We start from the raw sequence: 27,006 nt of genomic DNA, 5'->3' as shown, positions 1-27,006 counted from the left end.
TCTTGTATTCTTCACCCTGGTGGCTTCTATTTGGTTCCTTCTTATATTTTCTGTACCTTTTTTGGAAGTTCTCACTGTGTTCATGCATTCTTCTCCCAAGTTCAGTGAGCATCTTTATGACCATTATTTTGAACTCTTTTTCAGGTAGATCACTTATTTTCTCCCACTCATTAAGAACTTTTTCCCCCTGAGGTTTTATCTTGTTCTTTCATTTGGAACATATTCCTCTGTTTCTCATTTTCATCTCTCTCTGTTGGTTCCTATGCACTGGATAAAATAGCCACCTTTCCCAGTCCTGATGAAGTGGACTTGTAAAATAGATGAACCTTATCATTCAACCCTGCTCCAACTCTTGGTTCTCTCAAATTCATGATTGTCCAAGCAGCCTATTTTATTTTAGAGACTCTTAGTAGCTGGGGTGCATTAAGACCTATCGGTGTCCCAAAGAGTAGGGTATCAGTCAGCACTTAGGTTCAGCTCAAGCAGTAGCTTCTAACTTATGCAAATATATATTGTCCTGTGGGGCCACAAGTGCAGGTCCCACTGGCCATCATAGCTAGATGCTCTACAAGTGTCTCCTGGATGGCAGTCTATATTTAAGTGCCAGGAGAGTATACACGTTTCCTTCTGGGAGACACCAATGACTTGGAGTGAGGCAGAGAGAAAGTGTGAACATGGCATCCACTGGGCCATCTGTTAGTGTATCTCAGTAGGCACCTAGTTGTGTGCCAAACCAGAAGCCTGCCCCTCAGGCTGATATTCCAGGACAAGCAAATAGGTCTCTTTCCCAGAAAGACTGGGGGTGTGTTTCAGTCTTCTCTGTGCACAATGTCTTAGGGTTGGTAGCCAGCCAAGAATTATCTCTTTGTTTGTTACAGTCCTGTGGGATACAGGAACTGTATCCTGAGCCTGGGTGGCTCAGTGGTGGCCACCAGAGAAAGGGGATGCCCTCTGGGTTTCACCCATAAAAACCAGCATACCAGAGACATGTGCAAGCATGTCTCTGGGAAATATTGGTACTGTGGAGCCAGCAGAGGGAGAATGAAGATAATGACTGCCCTCTGAGATCTCTGGAGAGAATTATAGTGTGCCTTTGTATGTTTAATTAGCATCCTGCCCTTCAGGCCACAGCTATGAAGATAAGCTAATAAACCTCTTTCATGGAAAGACTGAGTGCCTTGTTCTGTTGTCTCTTGTTGTGCTTTGAGGGTGGTAGCTAGTTAAGAACTAATTCTCCATTGGTTACAGTTCTGTGGGCCCCTGAACATAAGCCCCACTGGCTGGCTACCAGAGCCAGGTGACTAGAGTTGTTCCCCTGGCCACAGCTGCAAGAATTGTTGTGCCAGAGGAGGGTATAAGCTGTTTTCTGGGAATTACCTGTGAGCTGAAGTGAGGCAGAGGGAGCCAGCCATCTTCCATCCCTGGAGATGCAAGGCCCCTAGATGTGTGTTAAATTAAGATGCCTCGGAGCACCTGGGTGGCTCAGTGGGTTAAGCCTCTGCCTTCAGCTCAGGTTCTGATCTCAAGGTCCTGGGATAGAGCCCCACATCATCTGGCTCTCTGCTCAGTGGGGAGCCTGCTTCCCCCTCTCTCTCTGCCTGCCTCTCTACCTACTTGTGATCTCTGTCAAATAAATAAATAAAATCTTAAAAAAAAAAGATGTCTGTGCCTCAGGCCATCACTTTAAGAAAATAAGTTTCTTTCATATGAAGTCTGAGTACCTCTCAATTGGCTGCTTCTGAAGTGAGTATCTTGTAGGCAGTATAGAGATGGTCTTATTGAGTCTTATTGAGGTGAGTCTAAGTGTGAGAGCTCTTTAAGAGCTGTTGTGGGTCTCATGAATGTAAGTCCTCTTGGTTTTCAAAGCTAGTTGTTTTGGGGACTCATGTCTCAAGTCTTAAAAGTTGAAGTACCTAATGTGGGACTCAAACTCTACTCCTCAGAAAGAAGATCCAGGTTGTGGGTTCCCTCCTGATTGTGGGTTGGCTGCACCAGGGGTAGGATTTATGGCAGTTGTCTCAGCTTCTCCTACCAGCTTCAATACGAGTTTTTTATTTGTGTTATCTGTAGGAGTGACTCAGCAAGTTTTTAGGTTTTTTGTTTTTTAAGAGGAAATTGTTCCATAGGTAGCTGTAGAGTAGGTTGTCTGTGTGAGGAGGTGAACCCAGGATCTTCCTACATTGTCCTCTTAAACTAGAACACTCTTTTGTTGTTACTTTAATGGAAGCAGCCAACAATCTTTAGAAAGTTAATAATATCTGTATAAAAAATAGGAAGAATATTTATTTTTAAGATTTTATTTGTGATAGAGCGAGAGAGGGAACACAAGCACAGGGAAGCTCAAGAGGGACAAGCAGGCTCCCCGCTGAGCAGGGAGCCTGATGCGGGTCTCTGTCCCAGGGTGCTGGGATCATGACCTGAGCTGAAGGCAGATGCTTAACCGCTGAGCCACCCAGAAGTCCCAGGAAGAATATTTTTAAAGATCTTTTATATTTTCTGACCTATTTACTCTTTATTATAAATACTCATTTCTTTTCTGCAGAACAAGGATTCTAAGATATCTATATATAGATTATGCATGTATGTATGTATCTGTCTAATCATGCAGAAACTTTTCACACTTTAAAGAGCTCTTCAGACCTATTCTTGGAAGTCATGTCCCATCAGTGCTGTTTTTTGTGTCTGAAGCAGTTACAAGCCTACCCAGATTCAAGTGGAGGTGAAACCAATCTCCATCTTTTCATGAGATTAGTGTTAACAGAACTTGTGGGGAGCGTTTTTAAACTGCCTCATTGTTACTGAATTATCTAATAAATTTCTTACAGAGCAGGACTGCTGGAGACCAGCATTTACTTCTTCATGTCACTTGTATCTGGGTTAACTAATCTATACGTTGCCTTCTGTTTTGTCAAAAGAAATGTTTACTTTTAAATCTTAAGCTTTCTCATGAATCATGAATTACAATTTCGTGTTTTGGTTTAGTCAGTAAATCTCAAGTCATTCTCCCAGATTTTTCCTTTTCTTTTCATAGTATCTTATCTTTTTAGAAAATGTTATGTTCTATTATTGCTGTATAGTAAATAACATAAATATTTAGTGGTAGAAAACCATAGCTTTTTATTTCTCTAATGACTTTTTGTGTTAGGAATTTGAGAAGTCTGTTCTTACTTAGGGCTCTCTCATATAGTTTTTGTCAGATGTCATATGGGTCTTCAGTCATCTCAAGGTTGCACTTGCCTGGACATCTACAGTAACGCACTCACGTGGCTGGTAGTTGATGCTGTCTGTTGGAGCTCAGCAGAAGCTGTCAACTAGAGCACTTACATGCAGCTTGTCCATTATAGTGGCCTCAAGATAGACTTTTTACATGGCAGCTGATTTTCTCCAGAGTAAGCATCTCAAGAGAATCAGGCAGAAACTTTTCACACTTTTGAAGGGCTCTTCAGACCTATTCTTGGAAATTATATAGTATCAGTTCTGTTTTTTGTGTTTGAGGCAGTCACAAGCCTACCCAAACTCAAGTGGAGGTGACAGACCCCCATCTCTTCATGAGATGAGTGCTAAAGAACTTGTGTGCAGTATTTTTAAACTGCCTCATTGTTCCTAAAGTATACCTTACAGATAAGAAAATGCATAGACTCCTGTTAAGTTCATTGAATTTTGACAATTGCACAGACCCATGCATCTACCACCTGAAATAAGGATAGAGCATGTTTTCACTTTATAAGGTTGCCTTGTGCCCTTTTTAAGTCAGTCCTTACTCAGTTCCCTCCACCCATAGTTAGCAACTATCTGAATTCCATTAGTTCTATTCTATTAGATGAGTTTTCTAGTGTGTGTGTGTTTCCACTCAACATAAAGTTTTGAGATTCTTCTATATTATTGCATATATTAGTTGTATGTTATTTTTTATTGCTGAGTCACATTTCATTATAGGAACATACCAGCATATGTTACCTTACCTATTGTTGGATATTTTGGGTTTTGTCCAGTTTATGACTATTACCAATTGGGATGATATCAACATTCTTGTATACATCTTCAAATGGTATCAGGGTATCTTTGGGAGCGATATTATATTACTATTCAAACCCACAGTATTTCTAAAGTATTTCTGTGCCCAAAGACCTTTGATATAATTTACCTCTCTAGATGATAAAGATTTGCTACCAAGCTCTTTGGGATGAATTCTTCCCTTCTTGAATCCTGATACAAGATTGATTTGAATATGTAAAGAAAAGACCGTGGGACTAATAAAGGGTTGATTTAAACAAAAACTAACGATGTCAACTACAGATTGAAAATCTGAATCTGTTATACATAGAAAAATCTCCCATGTATGCACTAGATTAATGGAGGTACTTGGGGGGAACTTAGGTCAAAATAAACTGACAAATTATGAAACATATGTGATAATGATAATAAACAAGACATTTATTTTTCATACTTATTTGGGGGGAAAGGAGAAAAGTCAGTTTGCCCTACCCAATGATGGTCTTTCTGAAAGAGTCTCCATTCATTCCATAGCATTGGATAGGTTGCTTGATCTGAGTTTTTTTTTTTTTTTTAACTTTTAATTCATAAAGAGAACTTCCTTTGAAGAGGGTGGTCAAAGGGTGAGTCTTTGTGAGCAGCTTCGCTGGTGCACAGCCAGACTCCCTCTCTGAGTGAAGCTTTTCCCACACTGGCCACACAGATAGGGTGTCTCTCCTGTGTGGATTTTGCCATGCAGGATACAATTGCCCCTGGTGTGGAAACTCTTCCTGCACTGGGTGCAGGCATAGGGTTTCAGGCCTGTGTGGACTCTGATGTGAACAATTAAGCTTCCTTTCTGACTGAAGGCTTTTCCACACTGATCACATCTATAGGGCTTTTCTCCACTGTGCACTCTTCTATGAACAGCAAGGTTACTTTGATTCCTGAAGCTTCTCTGACAGATAGCACACTCATAGGGTTTCTGTCCAGTATGAAGTCTTTCATGAACAGCCAGACTACCTCGTTGACTAAAGCTTTTCCCACACTCCTTGCACTGATAGGGCTTCTCTCCTGTGTGTATTCGCTGATGTGTAACAAGATTGCCTTTGGCCCTAAAGCTTTTTCCACAATGGGTACACTCAAAGGGCTTTTGACCAGTGTGGATTCTCTCATGCAAGGTTAGACTGCCTTTTTGCCTGAAGGATTTTCCACATTCCTGACACTCATAGACCCTCTGTCTCACTCCAGGTGAATCTTCCTGTAGTGTCTTAGAATCTGGGGATTTTTGTTCCAGCTTCTCTCTTCTGAAAGAATTCTGGAAATCCCAGCTTGAGGATCCTGTGGCCTCAGAGTGATCATATTTGTGGTGGGCTTCTGTCATCACATCTGGTAAAATGAGAGGGAAGTCATGTAAGATGCACCAATATGCTGAGTGAGAAGAATAGGGAAAAAAGAAACAATGCTTTGAATGCTTATTATGTGCCAGACATTACACTGTGAACTTTGCATAGATAATTTAATCATGAAAACCCTATGAAACCTTATCCTACAGATAAGGAAATGAGAGCACAGGGAGGTTGTCACAGATCTTGCAGTTAGCTAAGTGTAGAGTTGGGATTCAAACACAGGCATGCTCCACAGAAGTATACTGTCTCTAAATTTAGTTTAATTTAGCCTCCCAAAGAACCTGTAAGGTAGACATGATTATCTCCTTTTTATAGACAAGAATATAGGCTCAGAAAATGAACAAAACTATATAAGATCAAATAGAGTCCCATAACCAAGTTTTCTCTGACTCCAAGATGGGTATGGATCCAGATTGTGCAGGACCTAAAACTTTAAGATTCTGGAGGCACTCCATTAAGAAAAAGTATAATATAAAAGTAGGTAGAGAGTTCTGAGAGACCAATACGTGAGAAATCATCTCTGTACCAATCTATTTTCCTGACAGTGGAGTAAGCTCCAGGACATCAGAAAATATGTACCAGAATCTTTGGAACATTACATCTACTATCTCTAGTCCCAGTAACCCTGCAAGGTAGAGTTTACTGTCCCTTTTTACAGATGAAGAGCCTGGAGCTCAAGGAAGTTAAACAATTTGCCTGATACCACAGATCAAGCTAGGACAATTATAGAATCTGATCCAAGGAACTTTCCCCTTTAATATTCATGCTATTTCAGTCTACTAAGCTATGGTGGAACTGAAATCAATTTTGGTTTGGAAGTTATTCTCAGACACTTCCTATGCATGCTGACAGTGTTTTCCATAGTGCCCTGCATCTGAGCCTGCTACTGCACTTTAATTATGGGTCCATTAATCACTATTAACAGTTTTCTTGGAGTCATCCTAGGAAAATTTTCTCTTGCCTTACTCTTATTCAACGATTGTGCCCTGATGTTAAGCTACTCGTTCATTTTCTCAGAGACTACCTCAAAACTACTCCATATCAAGATCATTCTCTTGCTCTGTTTCTAATGCTATTTCTAATTCTAGCTTGCAAACTTTCCCTGTAACCCCCAGGAATGGTGAACTCCTCCAAAGGAATGTCTCCTCTGCTTCCTCAGCCTACTGATCAGTGCTTGAGTACAGGGATACTAAATATTGTGATTTAAGGGCATCTCAGTGATCAACCGACTCACTCACTGAAAAATGCTACATTCTGCGCATATCTTCCATGACAATCCAGCAGGGTAGCTGTTGGAAATCCAAACATGTCCACGCCTGCTGTATGACTTTAATTACCACCTCTTCATATGATCCTTCCATGGGCTATTCTTGAACACCTGAGGAGGAAAAAACAAACAGACAAAAAACATAAAAAGAAAAACAGGAAAAGGCAAGAGAATTGATAAGTGAGAAGGATAAATTTGGGGTTTGAGTAAATGGAAGAAATCTGGATTGCCTGATGTAATCTTAGCCACCTATAATGTAACCCAAAGTTGGTCTAAAGGTACCATGACCACATATAAATGAGTCAAGATGGAAACGTGAGGTGGGAAGCACAGAACACATATATCTCTTCCTGCCAATCCCAAGATAATGGGTCACTCCTGTTTGTACTTTAGCTATGGCATGTGATTGGGATCTCCCGCTTCCTTCCCCCACCTAACCACTTGCTTTTATACTTCAAGCCTCCAAAGGAATTCAGAATTTAAAAAAAAAACATTTCAGCCGTCATGATTCATTCTATGATGAAAATGGCTCCAGGTCTCCCCTCCAGTTCCCCCCAGGTTATAAGGACAAGAGATCTCATGTCTACCTTTTAACAATATTTAGGAGGGTCCAGATCCAGAACCACCCCTCTCCTATTCTTCAGGATATGAGAATACCAATTCTAAGTGTAAGTACTTGCCAATTCTAGGAAAAGAAGGACCTTCTTCAGACTCCCAAAACCAAGCCCAAGGCCCTCCAACTAGGATAAGTAACCTGTCCAAAGTCATACAGTCAGTAAGGAGTCCAGGGTGGGCAAAGGATCAAATTCAAGACTTTTGAGAGTCTATGCCCTTAAACTAGACAATTAAGAGCTGGTGAGAATTTTTATAAACTGGAACAGAATGTAACAATGCTTGATAGGACTTTACCACTCTTCGAGATTGTAGGAATCCTCTTGTTCCACACTCTTTCTCCCCTCCCTCTCCCCATTTTTGAGTATTTTCTTCTTACTTTAGGATCCTAATTACTAAATTCGTACACTTTATGCAGTGGTTCAGTGCATAATCTTTATTCCCCTCCAATATGTTTCATCAAAATGCAGGCCTCATGTTTTAATGAAATAGCGGTGTGATGCTACAGTGGTTTTGTTAACCTGAACATCTGGTCTTGACAACTGTACGTTCTGCCACATTTGTTCTGACTGGAGAGGCATTTTAAACTTGTATTTGGAGCTGTCACCTCCAATCTGGAGTAGAGGCTACAAAGGAATCCTCTATGATATCCTTATCTATGATATCCTCTGATACTGCCAGGATGCTACAGGAAGTTCATTTGTTCAAGGTGCTACTGCTTAACAACTGCACATCCATCAGGAGTCCCTGGAAAGTGCACGAAACCTAAACCCTGCCTAAGGTCAGACTCTGTCTCTGGGGAATCCAGCAAATAGTTTGGTCAGAACAAGTGGGTAGAATTTACAACTCTGCTTCTCCGCATGCTACGAGATCTTCCAACAAGTAACAACTCAGCTGCATCTCAGGAACTGCCTTGGTTAATAAATGGGGATTGTTTTATTTTTCTCCTTAGGTCACAAATCTGAGGAAATAATTTCCTGAAAAATTTGAAGTGGCTTTATTAATAGAAAATTGCTTTTCCTATCAAAGGCTATTTATCCTTTGGAAAAACTCAGAATAAGGCCAGGAGATAACTTGGTTTCTTGCCTTGAATCTCCCCTACCCCTATACAGCCTTGGGCAAGTAACCAAACAGCCCTGGCTCTATTTCCTCTCTAACTAAATAGGTTAACAATACTGTCATATCAGGTAGCTCTCAGGGGAATAAAAACCAAATGTGAAGAATCTCTGATGGCACCTACAGATTGAATGCCTAAAGTGGAGAGCCCTCAAAGGGGGTAAGCTTTGCTGTCTTTGGAACCTCTTGGGCCATAGTCTCAGGTTTAGGAGATGAGGGTGGGGGTGATTATTTTCTCTACACATCTGAATCCATTTTGTTCTTCCTCCCATTCTCCACCTTAACAAGGCTGTCCTCTCTCCCATTCGCCCTCCCTAGACAGAGCAGCCCCCAGCCCCAACGTTTTGTGAAATCCTCTCTGCAGGCCCCAGGCACACCTGCCTGTGGCCTCCCCCTCCCGCTTCTCCAGGATGCGAGGCCTTCACACATGCTCTATCCTGCGGAGCGGTGGTCGGAGGGGCCCCTTCTCCCCCGGTACACTCTCCCCTCCCGCCGCAGGCGCCCCCGGGCCCGCCCTGCGTGCTGGACCTCAGCATCCCGCTCTCCAGTCCGGCTGGACCCTTCTCTGCGGGCCGCACGCCTCTCCCCTCGCGGGTGGCCTCCCTCGGGGATCAGGCCGGCCAGGCCTGCTCTAGGGCAGCGGGGGCCGAAGAGGGCCCGGGGGCGGCGGCCTGCCCACGCGGCCCCGCCTAGCCGGGCTCACTGACCCGGCCGGCGGCCTCACTCACCGCAGCGGCGCGCGCCCGCAGACAGACAAAGGCCGGCGCCGAGCCCACAGCAGCGCCGGCGCGAGCGGACCGAACTACAACTCCCAAGAGGCTGCGCGAGAGCCCGCCCGCCGGGTCCTGGGCCTTGGCTGGCCTGGCTTCTTGGAGCACTGTGGGAAACGTAGTTCCATGGCGCGCCCTGCTACTCGGACTCTGAGGGTCCCGACCGGGCGGGGCTCTTGGTCGGATCCCCTTTGTGCTGTAGGAAGAGGCGTTCTGTCCACCGTCGTAGTCCGGGGAGTGAGGGAGCCATGCAGCCGCTCAGATTAGGCCTGGAATAACCGCGTAGTAAAGCCGACCGGTGGGCCAGGAAATCCGGAATCCAGGGTTCTTGAGGATTTCATGGAAGGAAACAAAATTTTGCGGGAGAAAAGCCTTGGGTACATTGGGGTTATGTGTTGAGCTGCTGCTTGAGCAAAGACTGGTCTGTAGTTCAGGCTCTGAAGCTAGGAGCAAATCTGTCAAGTAGAGCCTGTGGGTTAGTAATTTGACATAGCTGGAGACTTTAAAGGGTCTGAGAGGAGGATACTTTCGTCTGGTGTAGAGCTATTCCTTTCAGATCTTTTTAGCAAGATACTTGTCTTCAATTTGCAAGTGGGTGGCTCCACCACTGACTATCTGTGAGATAAAGGTTCTCTGAAAGTGCCCCAAGCCTCCCTCAAACACACTTTTCTAGGATCTTGCCCTCTTCCCAAGAGGGAATTTGGATAGGCAAGAATGGCTTTAAAATTCCTGATGACTCAGGTTGCTGTTGCCTGGGACTCCTCTTTAGAATCACCTTTGCTCTCCTTTTTCCTGGAACTCTCTTGCTCGTTGTACTTTTCTCTTCAGGCTCCCTGCTCCGGAGCTTCCACTAGCGGACTGGTTTGGCCTCTTGAAAGGAGGGCTTCATAAAGCAAACTTTCTATTGCTATGTCCTTGTCCTTTACCCCATAGCCACCAGTTAAGCAAAACAAAACAGAAAAATTAATTTCACAGAGTATACAAAGTGTAAGTAATAAGTTGGTCCTTAAATGTTAGTCATTACTATTACTAATAAAGTATCATTACTCAAGTTCAATTGAATCTATGTGCTGAGCCCATTTTAAGTGCCAGGTACTGTGCTGAGTGATGGGGACATAAATGTGAACAAGGCACACTCCCTTCTCTTGGGAGGGGAGCTGAAAGTCTAGCTGAGAAACAAACACACCACCTTTCTTAAAATCTGTGCCAGTGGCTTCTCCACAGAGAGGTCCATGAGTGTGCAGTGGAAACTGCTCTGATGCCCCCCATCGCCACCCCCAAAAGCCCCTCAGCACCAATGCAGATCTCCCTGTGGTGCATCCTTCTGTCATTCATTCCAGAGTCAGGGAGAGAAAGGGGTAGGTCACCAGGGGATGGGGCACAATCACTGTTCCGTTTTTCTTTCCTTGCTGAACAGCCAGATACTTTTACTTTTTCAAAGCTCAGGAAGCACACAGCAAAGGCCAGTCCCAGTGTTTGCTGTATGTCCCAGTGTTTGCTGCTTTCTTCTCTCCTGAGCTATGTCAATAGGGCTGTGTTTATCACCTGCCAAACTCCAGGAGTCATTTCTTCTGCTGATAAACAGCACCAGGCACCTAGAAGTCACTCTGGGTATATTGGTTCTGTTGAGGTCAGGATCAGTTGTGGGCATTAGGACAAGTTTCAGATCCCATCATGAAAGCAGATGACAAAGCTTCAGTGGGAAAAGGTAGCTGTAAAAGGGGACTTGTAGGGGTGCCTGGGTGGCTCAGTGGGTTAAAGCCTCTGCCTTCGGCTCAGGTCATGATCTCAGGGTCCTGGGATTCAGTCCCGCATTGGGCTCCCTGCTCAGCAGGGAGCCATCTCTCCCCTCTCTCTCTCTGCCTGCCTCTCTGCCTACTTGTGATCTCTCTCTGTCAAATAAATAAATAAAATCTTAAAAAAAAAAGGAGGGGGGACTTGTAGTTACTTTTCTCACATAAATCTGCATAAATTCTCTTAAGGGGAGAAAGCAGTTAGGACTGGAGTTGATAAGACCTAATGCTCACTAGACAGATGCTTAGCAGTCTTCACTGAGATCCTAAATGGGGCCCAGTCTTCAAACACAACCAGCAACTTAATGCCCCCACTCAACAGGAGGTGGAGGAGGGAATAGGGTGATGGTGTCAGTAGTGTAGATTTGAAAAATTGCCAAAGAACTATTCCTCCACTTTGCATGTATTTCAAAACATTAGGCAAGGATAGATAATTCAATAAATGGTGTTATGACAAAAGGCTAACAATTTGGGAATGAAATAAAGTTAAAGGTTTACCTTACTATAGCCAAGATAGCCTCCAGATGGATTAAATGTAAAATGTAATACCCAGGTCCACAAAAGGCCCAGAAGAATGTATGGCTTAATACTTTTATAATCTTGGCATGGGACAGGCTTTCCTAACCATGGTAACAAAGGTAGAAACAATAAAGAATAAGATTGCTGGATTTGACAGCATTAAAATCCAACACTTCTGTGTGTCAACACCATTTATGAAGTTAACATATGAAAAGCTGGGAAAATATTAATAACTGTCATATTTAAAGATAACATACAAAAACATTTCAAAAGAAATTTGGCAAAGGACAGCAACTCAAAAAAGAAAATACTTAGGTTTGCTATTACTCTTTTTAAAATGCCAGGTGACAGAGGAAATTTTTTTTTCTCCTGACCGTTGAATGGCAAAAATTGTGGAAGGGACTAGGGTAATGGACATTTTCATCCATGTGTAAATTGAGACAGTCATTCTGACTAGACATTTGGTGATATCTATCAAAAAGTCCTAAAAATATACATATTATGTCTAGAGTATTTTACCCAGGAAAAAAAATTAGATAATTGTATCCTATAAGTGGAATGAAAGCTGCAGCATCTAAATTTCTAAAGTGAATTATTGACTTAGAAAGAAATTCTCGTTTCTTTGAAGGGAGTTGCTGCCCCAGAAGTTTCCATGAGATGGCATGATGCTCAAGGAAAGCTCTACTCCTTCACTTGCTGCCATAGTTCTGAACAGTCTTTGGGTCTAGAGTGGTAAAATCTGCCCTCCTGAAAGGGTTTATCAGAATAATTTCCATTATGTTTCAAGTCTGTGTTCATTCTAGTCCCTGTCAGAAATGCAGTGCCTTTAGTCATTTTCAACAACTGTGTTTTATGTCTTCATACCATTATTCTGTACATTCACTGAACTAACCGGCCTTCCCAGCCCTCCAAAGCCATCTCTTTATGTCCATCTTGGATGCCAGTGCTTGGCAGAAAGCTGGCTGTCTCTCAGGCCTTTATGCCCAGTGGCCAGACTTGAGGAGATGGATCTACCAGAAAGAAAGGGATCTCTGTGTTAGAACAATTCTTTGGAAAGGTTGAATTCTCAGTTAGAGCCATCCACAGGTCTCTTGACTTGCTAGCTAGTTCTCAGGGCTGGAAGTCATCCTGGCCTCTCCTTGGACAAGCCATTTCTGTTCTCTGCAGCTGCGTCTGTCCCTTTGAGCAAACATGTCTTGTGTTTATTCTCCCTATTCCTACGTTCTACTAATGATTTGGCATTAATGATGCCTACTGTGTGCATCTTAGCTTTTGTAACTTAAATCTATTCAAATCTAAATCATTCATCCTTGTGGAGACTATTTGTACAGGATTCAGACAGATTTTTATTCTTGCCCTTTATTTCTCCCATGTAACTTGTTATACCTTTCTTCATGCAGTTTTTTGATGGAGTTGCTTATAAAGCAGAAGATGGGAGGGGAAGTTTGGGGTGGGGATTGATGCCCCACACTTAGTATATATTTGCATCTATTTCTAGCACTAAGGGCCAGGCAGGCTGTCCTTCCCTGCGTAGGTTCCAGTGCCCAGAGCTGATTATTCTGTTTGGTAGCACTTAGTGGGGCTGCTTTTAGGGATCCCTTTAGGATATATTTATGGTGCTGCTTGGCCCAGAAAGAGGAGGTGCCCTTTGTTGCATGGGTGAGTATAGTCCTTTCATAATGACCCTCTAAGGAGATGTCAGGGGGGAGCATGAAGTTCTATGTTTCTGTCAGCCGACTTCGTAGGAAGCTCCCCCCCCCCCCCCCCCCCCCCCGCCAAAAAGCCAGACAATGAAGAGGCATGAATGGGATTGCAGGTGAGAGCTAGAAGTTGTTCCTGTTCAGATTATCTGTTGGATGTTACTTCCTGCTATACCCAAGACTCAGCTACAGCCCTGGGAGCCAGGGTTCTTCACTGGGGACCCATAGATGTGTGCCACGTGGGTCTGTGGACTTGCAAAATGGCATAAGTGAACTTTTGGAGCAGATTGTACTTAATTTTCATTGAAGAGTTGGTTGACCTCCAAAAAGATTAAATTGATTATTTTAGAGAATCCTTGAATAAATAGAGATATATCATTTTCAACTTTTTCTTTTAACTTTTCCTTTTTTAAGTAGGCTACATGCCCATTGTGGAGCCCAATCTGGGCCTGAACTCACAATCCTGAGATCAAGACCTGAGCTGAGATCAAGAGTCAGACACTTTTTTTTTTTAAAAGATTTTATTTATTTATTTGACAGTGAGAGAGAGAGAGAGAGAGAGAGAGAGCACAAAAAGGGGGAGCGGCAGGCAGAAGGAGAGGGAGAAGCAGGCTCCCCGCCAAGCAGGGAGCCTGATGCGGGACTTCATCCCAGGACCCTGGGATCATGACCTGAGCTGAAAGCAGATGCTTAACTTTTTTTTTTTTTTTTAAGATTTTATTTATTTATTTGACAATGAGAGAGAGCGAGAGAGACAGGAGGAGAAGAGTTGGACACAACCGACTGAGCCACCCAGGCACCCTGAACTTTCTTTCTTTCTTTTTTAAAAGATTTTATTTATTTATTTCTCAGAGTGAGCACAGGCAGAGCACAGGCAGAAAGAGTGTCAGGCAGAGGCAGAGGGAGAAGCAAGCTCCCTGCTGAGCAAGGAAGGGGCCCGATGCTGTGACTGGATTCCAGGACGCTGGGATCATGACCTGAGCGGAAGGCAGCCACTTAACCAACTGAGCCACTCAGGCGTCCCTGAACTTTCATTTTGAAATAATTTCGGACTTACAGAAAAGTTGCAAGAACAATACAGGAGTTTTCACATTCATCTTTCCCCCAGCTTTTCCTAACAGTAACAACTGAGAGAATTACAACAACAATGAAAACCAGGAAATTAACATTTGTACAATACCCAAAAGTGATACTAGAGAGTAAATGACTAACCTTTCTGAAATTTCACCAGTTTTAACCCTTATGTTCATTTTCTGTTCCTAGGTCCAGTCTAGGGTCCCATACTGCATTTAGTTGTTGTGTCTCGTTAATTTCCTCATATTTGTGGCACTTCCCTATTTTAAAGAAGAAAATAAAATCTGTTGGTAGTGATGACATTAAAATGCAAGATAAATGTAAGGACATACATATGATTTGCCTCCCTGTCTTCTTTTTTCCCTTCTTACTCATTTTTTTTCCCCAAGCGAAACTTAAAAATTAGTTTTATTTTTATTTGCTAACAGAAATAATTTATTTATTTTAAAATTAGTAAAAAAAGGCAACTGATGATTTTAATTAATTAATTTAGAGTGTGAGTAGAGGGTTGAAGTGAGAGGGAGAGAGAATTTTATGCTTGATAAGAGTGTTTTCATCAGTCTGGAGGCTTTCGGTTACACTGGATAGTCTAAAAATGTGATTTACAGTATGGGCTGCCACACTAAACAAGTAGTCTTAGGATAGAGCCTGGACACTCCAGGTAGTTAACAGTATGACAGATGGTGGAAGCTTTGGGTCACCTGAGCAGTTTATCATGTCTATGTGATGGACCCCAAATAAACACTCTGGACATCAAGGCTTAAGTGAACTTACTTGGCTGGCAATACTTTGGACATTTTGTCACATTAATGCTGGGAAAGCAGTGGTATCCTGACTCCTTGGGGAGAGGACAACTGAGAGATCCATGCTTGCTACTTTTCCTGGACTCTGCCCTATGCATTTCTCTCCTTGGCTGATTTTATTTTGTTTTTAAGCTTTTATTTGTTTATTTGACAGAGAGAGATCACAAGCAGGCAGAGAGAGAGGGGGAAGCCTGCAATGACATTTAGAGCTGAATCTGAAACTTTGCACTTAAAGATAAAAATAATTCTTCTCCCAAGACAAATGAGGGTTTGTTACTGGTAAATTGTCATTTTATATTTAGCAGGTCCATGTCAACTGAAGTTCCTTTCCTCATTTCAACACATTTCATTTGTAAGAATACAATAGAAGAGAGCGGGTCACTTTCAGACCTGAAGTTATCTTACTTGCACTGAGGATTTATAACAAATATTAGAGTTCTTCTATATAGGGTGGAGATTAAACCCAACATAGAACCACTGTCTTTTTTTTTTTTTTTTTTAAAGATTTTATTTATTTGAGAGCGAGAGTGCTCCATTGGGGGAAGGGGTAGAGGGAGAGGGACAAGTAGACTCCCTGCTGAGCAGAGAACCTCCACATGGCTGGATCCCAAGACCCTGAGATCATGACCTGAGTTGAAGTCAGATGCTTAACTGACTGAACCACTCAGGTGCCCCTAGAACCACTGCCTTGAAAGACCCTGATCACAACTTGTGGCAGCCTTTATTGGTAGGTCACACATGTATCTGTCTAGATCCCAGAGTTTTAAAAAAATGTCTTAATGTTTCATCAAGATCTAAGTTCTTCAGGCCTAAAGAACAGCTTTATAGACTTTAAAAAAAATTTTTTTTTTAAAGAAACTTTGACCTTAGTCCTAAATTAATTTATGTAATTCCAGTGGAGGTGGTGGTGGTGGTGTGTAGTTTGGTAATGGGAGTATCTTTCCAAATGTTCAAATCTGACAAAATTGCTATGAGTCAAGTGCATCTTTTCATTATAGAAACCAGGCACACTCAAGTGCAGAGTATTTTTCAGACGCTCAGCTTGCTTTAATGGTTGTTCAGTTTCTGAAAACAGAAGTCCTAGTGTTTACTTAAAAAGAGAAAAGAGGAATTGTAGGGTGAATGCTAAATTTATGCTTTGCATTATCAAAGACTGCTATTTTTAGAGCAGTGTGGAAATGAGCTCTAATTGAGAAAATGGTTTATGCCATAGCATTTGGGAACATTTTTCATTTAAAAATTTTAAGTATGTGGCACAATATACCAGTGGGCGCATATGAACACAACATTGTGTTTTTGTCCTTTTTTATTTCTGAAATCCTTTCAACTATTTAAAAATTTCAACCATTCAAGGGGTGCCTGGATGGCTCAGTGGGTTAAGCCTCTGCCTTCTGCTTGGGTCATGATCTCAAGGTTCTGGGATGGAGCCCCACATCGGGCTCTCTGCTCAGCAGGGAGCCTGCTCCCCCCCACCCCACGCCTCTGCCTATTTGTGATCTCTCTCTCTGTCAAATAAATAAAATCTTCAAAAAAAATTTCAACCTTTCAAAAGTAGTGTAGTCTATTGGCATTTCAAATGTTCATAAACTTATTTTGCTTTGAGTATAGTTGACATACAATATCACATTACTTTCAGGTGTACAACATCATGATTCAGCAACTCTATACATTATTCCATGCTCACCACAAGTGTAGCTACCACTGTCACCACACAATACAGTACCATCAGCTGTATTTCCTGTGCTGTACCTTTTATTCCCATAAGTTATCCATTCTATAACTGAAAGCTTGTGTCTCCAACTCCCCTATACCCATTTTCCCCATATCCATTTTTCCCTCTCCTTTGCCAGCCATCAGTTTATTCTTTATATTTATAGATATGATTCTATTTTTTGTTTGTTTATTCATTTTGTTTTTTAGGTTTCACATATAAGTGAAACCATATTCTCTTTCTGACTTATTTTACTTAGCATAATACCCTCTAGGTCCATCCAAGTTATTGCAAATGATAGAGCTCATCCTTTTTTGGTGGTTGAGTAATGTTTCATTGTATAGTATATAACTGTTGGTCAACATTTATGACTTTTCCAATATTTGACTCTGAACTTGACAACTTGCTAAGTTGAATACCTTTAAAATAAAATTTATTGCACAAGGAGTTGAAATAAGGTGTTTTTAACTCATAAAACAAGCTGCTGGAAAATATTTCCCTATATTTTTCTGAATAACATTTTCAGAAATGCCTTCAGGGACAAAATTTTAAAATATTTAACTGGAAAATATTTAACATTTAAAAGAGCTTACTAACAAAATAAGAGATGTAATATTTTTTTCTGTAATCTTTCTACAATTCTAGGAGAAGTTGCTATAATTTTGGGACCTTGTTTTTGTTCACATGCCTTGCTTGAGGTCTTAATGGGAAGGTGTTCTCATGGCACAGACTCCAAAAATAGTTGCGAAGCAGCACTGTAATGCAATTGCTCTCAAATATGTCCAGTTGGCATAGCCTCTGGTGCTCCTTGTGGGACTTTATGAAATACCACTCTGATCAGATGCTTAAATACTACTCTGAGGAGATGCTGTCAGTGCCCCTCTTATCTCCTGAGTTCTTCTTAAGCTTCAGTGGACAAGTTCCCATATGTGGAAGTCTCCTTACCTCAAGAATCTAAGTTCTTTGCCTGAGGACTTTCTTTGGCCGTTGGAAATTGCCTGGCTCTTTGAGTGTGGCAGGCCTCAAGTGATGGGAATTTAGTGCTTTCAGGAATCACCTTCAACCAATGAGGAATAGAAGTTCATGGAGAAATATCCCAGCCTGCTCCCTTCTCAGCTAGGCAATTCTGGAGTATATTCTGTATTTTCTCAGAGGGCCCCAGCAGACTTGTACCCCATTTGCCCACAGTGGTACCCCACTCTTTCATGTATCCTTGATTAATTTTCCTTCCTTTCCTGGCTCATGTTCCCACTACCTGTGTTTCTCAAATTACTTGTCCCTACGACTTTGTCTCAGGTCTACTTTCTGAGGAATCCAATAGGAGACACCATATGAACTATGTAACACAACAGAACCATCAGTCTTATTGGGAAGTAAAAAGCTCTTGGTGGGCCTCAATATGAACTGAAGTCTGGGGCACCTATGTGGCTCAGTTGGTTAAGCCTCTGACTCTTCATTTTAGCTCAGATCTTGATCTCAGGGTTGTGAGATCAAGCCTTACATCCAGAGAACCTGCTTAAGATTCTCTCTTTCTTTCTTCCCCCACCCCCTGCACATGCATTCTCTCTCTCAATAAACAAACAAACAAACAAAAAACACAAAAAAACCCCTCAAACAAATAAAAAAAACTACTTGAAAGAATTGGAGATTAAAGAAGTTCACCAAACCCCAGTAGGTAAGGGTATATTATTAACAAAGCTGGTGGATCAAGAGAAATGGATGCAAAATCAACAACAACACACACACATATTGGGAGAGAAGATAGTATCATTTTATTTATTTTAAAATATTTAAAAAATTTCAATTTAAAAATTAAAAAATTTTAAATGTAAAAACAAATTTTATTTTTATTTTTTAAAGATTTTAATTTTATTTATTTGACAGACAGAGATCACAAGTAGGAAGAGAGGCAGGCAGAGAGAGAGAGGGAAGCAGGCTCCCTGCTGAGCAGAGAGCCCAATACGGGGCTCGATCCCAGGACCCTGAGATCATGACCTGAGCCGAAGGCAGAGGCTCAACCCACTGAGCCACCCAGGCAACCCAATTTTATTTTTTAAATTACCATATAATGTATTATTATTATTATTATTTTTTTAAGATTTTATTTATTTATTTGACAGAGAGAAATCACAAGTAGATGGAGAGGCAGGCAGAGAGAGAGAGAGAGAGGGAAGCAGGCTCCCTGCCGAGCAGAGAGCCCGATGCGGGACTCGATCCCAGGATCCTGAGATCATGACCTGAGCCGAAGGCAGCGGCTTAACCCACTGAGCCACCCAGGCGCCCCCATATAATGTATTATTTGTTTCAGGGATACAGGTCTGTGATCCCTCAGTCTTACACAATTCACAGCATTCACACTAGCACCCCAGTGTCCATCACCACCCCATCCCTCCCACCCCCTCCACTCTGGCAACCCTCAGTTTGTTTCCTGAGATTAAGAGTCTCTTATGATTTGTCTCCCTCTGATTTTGTCTTCATTTTTCCCTCCCTTCCCCTATGATCCTCTGTTCTATTTTTCAAATTCCTCATATGAGTGAGATCATATGATAATTGTCTTTCTCTGATTGAATTATTTTGCTTAGCACAATACCCTCTAGTTTCATCCACGTCATTGCAAATGGCAAGATTTCATTTTTGAATGCTGCATAATATTCGTATATATATATGTATATATATATATATATATATCGCATCTTCTTTATCCATTCATCTATTGATGGACATCTAGGCTCTTTCCATAGTTTGGCCATTGTGGACATTGCTGCTATAAACACTGGGGTGCAGGTGCCCCTTCAGATCACTACCTTTGTATCTTTAGCGTAAATACCCAGTGGTGAAATTGCTGGTTCACTGGATAGCTCTATAAAAAACTTAAATTTTAAATTCCCCAGTTAATATACAGTATTATATTTGTTTCAGGTATACAGTACCATACAGTACTTGGAGCTCACCATGAGAACTGCACTCCTTAATCCCCATCACCGATTTCACCCATCTCCTGACCCACCTCCAAAATAGTATTATTTTATTTATTTTTATTTATTTTATTTTTTAAAGATTTTATTTCTTTATTTGACAGAGAGAGATCACAAGTCGGCAGAGAGGCAGGCAGAGGGAGAGGGGAAGCAGGCTAAGCAGAGATCCCGATGCGGGGCTCGATTCCAGGACCCGGGGATGATGACCTGAGCCAAAGGCAAAGGCTTCAACCCACTGAGCCACCCAGGTTTCTCCCCACTCCCCCCCCCTTTTTTTTTTTTTAAAGATTTAGAAATAGTATTATTTTAAACCAGCATTTAAGATCACAGACTAAATAGTGAAAGCATAGGAAGGAATGGGAAAGTGCATTGAGAGAAGCCAAAAATCACTAATGTCTCCTGCTTACAAAAGGCAAACAGCGTTTTCTGTGTTTATTGCTGTTTTAAGATAGTTTAAATGAGACCAATACAGTTTGCTGTTACAGGATAACAGCCATGGGATCCAAATTGGGCTGCTTTTCTGCTTCACCTTAGTAAAGGATGGAAGCAAACAGGAATATGTTTACTCATCTAAAGACAAGAAATAGACAAGTCTAAAAAATTGGGCTTGGATTGGGAATGTTCACCATATGCACCCTCCGATCGCAGAGAGGCTCTGTGTCTGTCTCACCTCCCATATTCCATCAAACTTGGTCCTCCCAGTTTTACTTCTATTTATTGGATCTGCCACCTCTACTCTTGCTTCTCCACCACTCCACAATGTGTAACCTGGATTTTTTCCCCCCTGGATTTCCAGGATAGGTTCCTAAATGTTGATTTGCCTAAAAATCACAATTCACTGTGCGTGTTAGGTCCCCAATAAATCCTAACCCATAGAGTACACAAAAGCTCTCAAGAATGGAGCTGGGAACAGCCCTGAGTCTAATGCTCTCAGAAACAGATGTGTTTCTGTAGACATTTTATGTAGTTACATATAATTTGATCCTCACAGCAATCCTATGTACCAGGCAGTGGCATTCCCTCTACCTTAGAGAGGTGTCTTTTACGCATCCAGGGTCTCTTTAGCAGTAAGTAGCCAGTTTGGGATCCTGCCCTGTTCTCATTCTTATTGCTTCTTCCAGCTCACTGTCTTGCCTGGACAGGATGTGCACTGCACTGCACCTGAAAAAAAATAACCCAGAGCAGCTTTAGCAGATATGAACATAGCACCGACATTAATATTAATATTAAAAAGCATTGTTTAGTCACAGAAGTTGGCTATAAATATGTAGCATTTAACAAAAATTATGATTATATTAAATACAATGTTTTAAAAAGCTAATGAACTTTGTTACTTTTTGATATAAAGATATACCATTTAGAGTTAAGGAGTATTTGACAAAATATGCTATTTAGAAACTTGATTTTGGGGGGTGCCTGGCTGGCTCAGATGGTTAAGCATCTGCCTTCAGCTCAGGTCGTGATCTCCAGGTCCTGGGTTCAAGTCCCATATCAGGCTCCCAGATCAGTGAGGAGTCTTCTGTGTCTCCCTCTCCCTCTGCCTCTCCCCGCCCTCTGTCTCTGTCTCTCTCAAATGAATATTTGATAATTACCAGTATCAGTTAATATTAAGTCAAGCTGACAAAATGTGGGTATATATTACAAAATAATAAAATAGAATTAATTGATAGAATCTGAGCATTAGAAACTTTCCAGTGTCTGAAACTTCTACAGAGTAGTGTAATCCATTACAACATGAAGACATCCAATACATTACAAAAGATAAAAATCTAACAGGCTATATAGTATTCCCACAATATAGCAAAACTAGTAACCAATGTTTCAATAGGAATTACAAAATTATGCCATTTAAAATGTGCTCAGTTCTCTCTCAAACAATAATCAGCTACAGTGGGAAATTAAAGAATATAGTGACATGCTGTGCATTAAATAATAACATTACATATAAAAATGTAATTTTTCTCAAAACAATATTCAAGAGAAAATTAATATACAGTGTTTTTATCATCACTAAAGGAAAAAGGCAAAAGAAAGCATTCAATATGCATTTCTTCAAAAGAGATGAAAAAAGTATAAGACAAAAATAATATCAATAAAAGGAAAAAACAAATTAGAAAATAAAAACTGAAAAATTTGAACCTCAAAAAGACAACTCACTAAAAAATCTGATCAAGAAAAACAATCAATATGTACAAACAGTACTATAATTAAGAAAGAATGGGGCACCTGGGCAGCCCAGTCCATTAAGCATCTGACTCTTGATCTCAGCTCAGATCCTGATCTTAGGGCTGTGAGTTTGAGCCCTGCATTGGAGCCTACTTAAAAAAAAAGTAGTAGATACAATTCATTATTAAATTATTAAAAATATAATTTATTTTGTAGAGGTGGCAAAAGTATAATTTATATTATACAATTATAAGCAAATATTGTTAATGGTAACTTAAGTACAAAATTTGACATTTTGGTGTTTTTGGTCTCCCTCATGACCACAAGAGGGCAGAGTAGTTTTCAATTTCTTTTTCCCTCTTGCCTGGGAAGTCCTGGAGCAGTTCTGAGCTTTCTATTTTGTTGACAGACCCCAAGGAGAAAGACTGCTTAGTGTTTGGAAGGGATCAAGAAGATTCTGGTTTGCTTACCCTCCATTGGAGGGAATATCAAAATGAGAATCCTAGGGTCCTGGTGGGGAAAGAAGAAAACATGGAATTTATAGCATGAATTGGTAACTTGGTATAGTTTCCAATTTCTGAACAGGAAATAGATGCTAGGTCAGACTGTTGTTAAGGTCCAGTTGAAGAACCAGAGAGGGAGGGATTTTGGTTCTATTCTGTGTGTTGAAAGGGCCTCAGAAACCCAGAGGGGCATAATTAACTGGCTCCGATCATGTCTATGCCTCAAGAGGACAAACAATCCTTCTAGAGTAGCAGTGCTAAATTAGAAAAGAGGTTCATTGAAGTTCCTTTCCAGCTTAAAGGTTTTTATCATTAAATAACTTCCAAGGACCATCTTTGGTCCAATGATGGGAAGTATACAAATATGAAAATCACATCCCCGGCATGGATCCGCCATTCTGTGAAGGTTAATTCTGGTAGTTACGATTCACTTTGTGAGAAACATAAAGCTCGTTGTGAACCTAGGGGTTTCATGTTATCCAGTGGTCCTGGAACTCTTAGACATCCCACGGCACTTTGTTGCTATGTATTTTATGATCTTTGCACCTTCCTATGCAGCTTTAGTAATAGTTATGTATACCTCCTCTTGGCTACAAGAGCAAGATTTGACCAAGTGCTTCTGTGAACCCCCTTCACTCCTGGGTTGTGTCATATGTGTAGCTTGTAGTCAGTGACTATTTAGTAAGTGAATAAATATTTGTTCAATAATTCCAAAGATGCTTCCTGTCTTTATTCTAACACCCGGTATTGCCAAAGCATACAGATTAGAAACTGTCATTAGTCTCTGACATTGTTGTATATGTAGAAAATTCTATGGAATCTAAAAATAAAGCTACTAGAATAATACTTGAATTTGGTAAGGTTACAGGACACAAAGCCAATAAACAGTTCATTGTATTTGTACATAATGGCAACAAATAAGCAGAAAATGAATTAAAATTATTTTTTATTTTTTATTTTTATTTATTTATTTTTTAAAAGATTTTATTTATTTATTTGACAGAGAGAGATCACAGGTAGGCAGAGAGAGAGAGAGAAGCAGGCTCCCTGCTGAGCAGAGAGTCCCATGTGGGACTCGATCCCAGGACCCTGAGATCATGACCTGAGCTGAAGGCAGCGGCTTAACCCACTGAGCCACTCAGGCGCCCTAAAATTTTTTTTTAAACAATAGCATTGAAACATCAAATATCTAGGAAGAAATCTAACAAAATACATACAAAATCTCAATACTAAAGTTACAAAATATGGCTAAGAAAAATGAAGGCAGACCTAAACAGTCAGGGGAGCCATGCTAAAGAGCTTGCCCTTCACCGTGAAGCCAAGGAGGTGGGGCTGCCAGCCCCTGCCATCCAGCCCCTCCATCCAGCCCCAGGTTTGCACCTGTGACCACGAGACTCCCGAGACTCCCAGTTCCTTCCTTGTCTCCTTTTAGCTCTCTCGGCCACTCCTCAGGCTGCACTTTCAGGTCTTTGCTGTCCTCTTTTCACCAGCAGCCCTTTCGTGTTCTGCTTCCAGCAGACAGTAGTATATCCTGTTCTGTTTCAGAGGGAGTGAGAACCATCAGGCCTGAGCCCTCTGTGCCGCTGCCGCCAGACCAGGCATCACGTGGGGTACCTGCTGCCTCCTTGGAAGCAGATGGGGTGCTCTTTTTGCCCAAGGTCAAGGACACTAACCTGCATGTTGTCTTGGGAGAATTTACTCCTTCAGGTATCCTCTCTTATTTCCAAATAGTCTTCCAAAAAGTAAAGATGTGTTTAGGATTATAAGAATGATACAACTTGTAATATAAGAATATGAAAAAATATAAAGAGGAACAATTTTTTTTAAAAGATTTTATTTATTTATTTGACAGAGAGAGATCACAAGTAGACAGAGAGGCAGGCAGAGAGAGAGAGGGAAGCAGGCTCCCTCCTGAGCAGAGAGCCTGATTGGGAGCTCAATCCCAGGACCCTGGGATCATGGCCTGAACCGACGCCAGTGGTTTAACCCACTGAGCCACCCAGGTGCCCTAAAGAGGAACAATTTGATGCTAATTCTACCAAACAGAAAAATCATCTTGAATATTTCTACTTTTTGGATCATTTTAAAGGCTCAGTGGGTTGAAGCCTCTGCCTTCGGCTCAGGTCATGATCCCAGGGTCCTGGGATTGAGCTCCCAATCAGGCTCTCTGCTCAGGAGGGAGCCTGCTTCCCCCTCTCTCTCTGCCTCCCTCTCTGCCTACTTGTGATCTCTCTCTCTGTCAAATAAATAAATAAAATCTTAAAAAAAAAAAAAAAAAAGGCACAAGGTGGTCATACTAGTAAATAAAAATTGTCCCCTCAGTTAAATGGCTATTATTAACTATAACCATTCCCACTTTATTGGACATTTAGGAGGTTTCAAATGTGATACTTAATGTTGGGTAGCTTTCTAAAGGTTTGTTTGTATTTTTCTGATTATGACAATTTAACACTACTCTCTCTGTGTGGCTTCCGCGGCTGCCCCTCTCCCTCAGGAGACACTGTTGCCTAACGAGAGAGATTTGGGATCCTCTTTGTAAGCCGGGTCCAGTGACTTCCGGGGCTCAGAAGCATTTCATTCAGGGATCCCCTTTCCTGCCATGGAAGGTGCTTCTTCAGATGCACCAGCAGATGGCAGAGGGGACAGCCACGAGGGCCTGCAGTGGCAGCAAACTGCATGTCCTCCCACGGAGACACGTATCATCTCCGTGAGCCTCCCCGTGGCCCAGGCTTGGCACCCACAGTCAGCGGGCTGGTCTGGGCAGGCCCGGTTGGGGATCCCGGGGCAGTTCGCTGGACCCAAGTCTGTCTGGATGCAGCGAAATCCTAGAATACAGGACGGCGCTACTTAGAAAGCCACCTAGGAAGTGTTTTGTGAAGATAGACGAATTAGAGGGGAAGCGCAGATGTCTGGACGTCTCTGGGCGCACGCTGTGGGGGGCCCCCACAGCCCTGGGCTTGTCGTGTTGGTGCTGGGCGTTTCCAGCAGGGGGCAGTGCAGGCACGCTTAGGAACTTACCTCGACTGCGCTGAACTTTTCCTTGCAAAATCGTGGAAAAGCTTGGAGCGGCTTGATCTCTGTTTTATGGTCTGAAGTTTATTGACTTTCACTCCACACGAATCATTCCAGCCCGAGGGAATCTTTTAAAAGCAGCAGCAGCAGCATAGATTACAATCACGTGGATTCGATGGAACTTGTTTTCTCTCCTTTGCTTTGGACATCTGTCAGGGTGGTGTGACAACCCCACAACCAGAGGGGATAGGCTTTCAGGGAAGGGCAGGGGTGGTGGATTCTGCCTGGTGCAGCCTCTCAGTGGGGACTTATGCAGGGTGCTGGTTAAGCAGACTTGAAGATGGCTGGAAATGCCTTTGTTGTGGTCCAAAGTCAAAGTCAGACTCTGTTGTAAAAGAAATGTCATTGCCATTATTTCCTGTGATTCCAGCCTAGTTTCTTTCTTTTTTATGCCTGATACAGATGAATCAACCACTTCCTGCTTAGCTCCACCAACTTAGTGATTGCTCAGTCATTGTAGATTTAAAACACACCAGTTCCCTCTTGCATATCCTTGGACTGATTGTACCTGGGGAGCACAATCACCCCCCTAGTACCACAGGGTGGGCAGCCTCTTCCAAGGCCTTGGGGCCTTCTGGGCCTCTTGTCTGTGGGGTTTCTGTTGATCCCTACCTATTTCCAATTTGTGTTTTATGTCCTGTTGGGCCACCACAGAAGGGCTAGGCAGGGCTCTGGAAAGATGTCTGTGGTTCCTTGGCTCCCTGGGACAGAGAGATCGGCTGAGAGCATAGCAGAATCTCCCCTGGGCCTCAGTGGAGGCTGTCCAAGTGAATTCTTTGATACAATTTCCCACATTCCAGTTTGAAGACTCTGAGTAGATCCACCTGGGTTACCTGACTTCCAAGTCCCACTTGGTCCCCTGTGAATTTAGGGATGGTCTCTCATGCCTTTCAGGTGGGTCAGGTATGGCTATTATGGGTCCTTTAGTGCCTAGACATACCCAGACCCACTGCTCCCCTGAGGCTGGGTGACACAGGCTTGTCTTAGAGGCCTGCTGCTGCTTTCCTCTGGTTTCACTTCTGGATCCAACTCTCAGACTTCAAGCATGGTTTACTATGTGTCTATCACCCACCTGCCCTCTAGTCTGTCCACAGAGGGAAGGGAAGAGAATGTGGCCTTGGCTCTGGGCCTGAGCCTCATGCTTCCTCTCTCATCAGTTCCTCCCACTACCCAGCCTGGAGGGTGCACACACACTCACATGTGCAACACACACAGACCCACAGATGCAGACACACACATACGCACACTGCATACTCTGGCACACACAGACCCACAGACACATACAATAGGTTATAGTTAAAGAAGACATATCCTTTGCTTCTCATGCTGGATACATGGGTGCATTGTAGGTGAGGTTGGTTGTGGTGGGGGATAACAAACCTTCATCTTTCTGCTTCATGCCTTTCAAATCTTTGGTTTCATACCTGGATGGTCCCTTTACAGTAAGAGGCTAAGTTTGTATTGTCTTTACTTTTTGATTCCACAGTTGACTGTCTTTCCCCAAAGCACTGGGTGAGTCTATGTCTGCCTATCTGGGGAAGGAA

The 27,006-nt window shown here is 42.1% G+C and overlaps 1 protein-coding gene across 1 annotated transcript; it reads right to left on the bottom strand.

Annotated features, from left to right (window-relative positions):
* Positions 1 to 4,410: 4,410 nt before the first annotated feature.
* Positions 4,411 to 9,198, bottom strand: ZNF32 (zinc finger protein 32). The gene is made up of 3 exons (XM_059398084.1): positions 9,105 to 9,198; positions 6,620 to 6,759; positions 4,411 to 5,361 (listed from the first exon to the last, which is right to left on the bottom strand). The coding sequence occupies exons 2-3, from the start codon at positions 6,687 to 6,689 to the stop codon at positions 4,610 to 4,612; spliced, it is 822 nt and encodes a 273-aa protein (XP_059254067.1). The 5' UTR covers positions 6,690 to 6,759; positions 9,105 to 9,198; the 3' UTR covers positions 4,411 to 4,609.
* Between the last annotated feature and the right edge of the window lie 17,808 nt (positions 9,199 to 27,006).

This window comes from Mustela nigripes, chromosome 4 (assembly GCF_022355385.1).
Source record: "Mustela nigripes isolate SB6536 chromosome 4, MUSNIG.SB6536, whole genome shotgun sequence".
NCBI lineage: Eukaryota > Metazoa > Chordata > Mammalia > Carnivora > Mustelidae > Mustela > Mustela nigripes.
The sequence above is the reverse complement of the archived record's forward strand: the minus strand, read 5'-3'. Positions and strand labels throughout refer to the sequence as shown.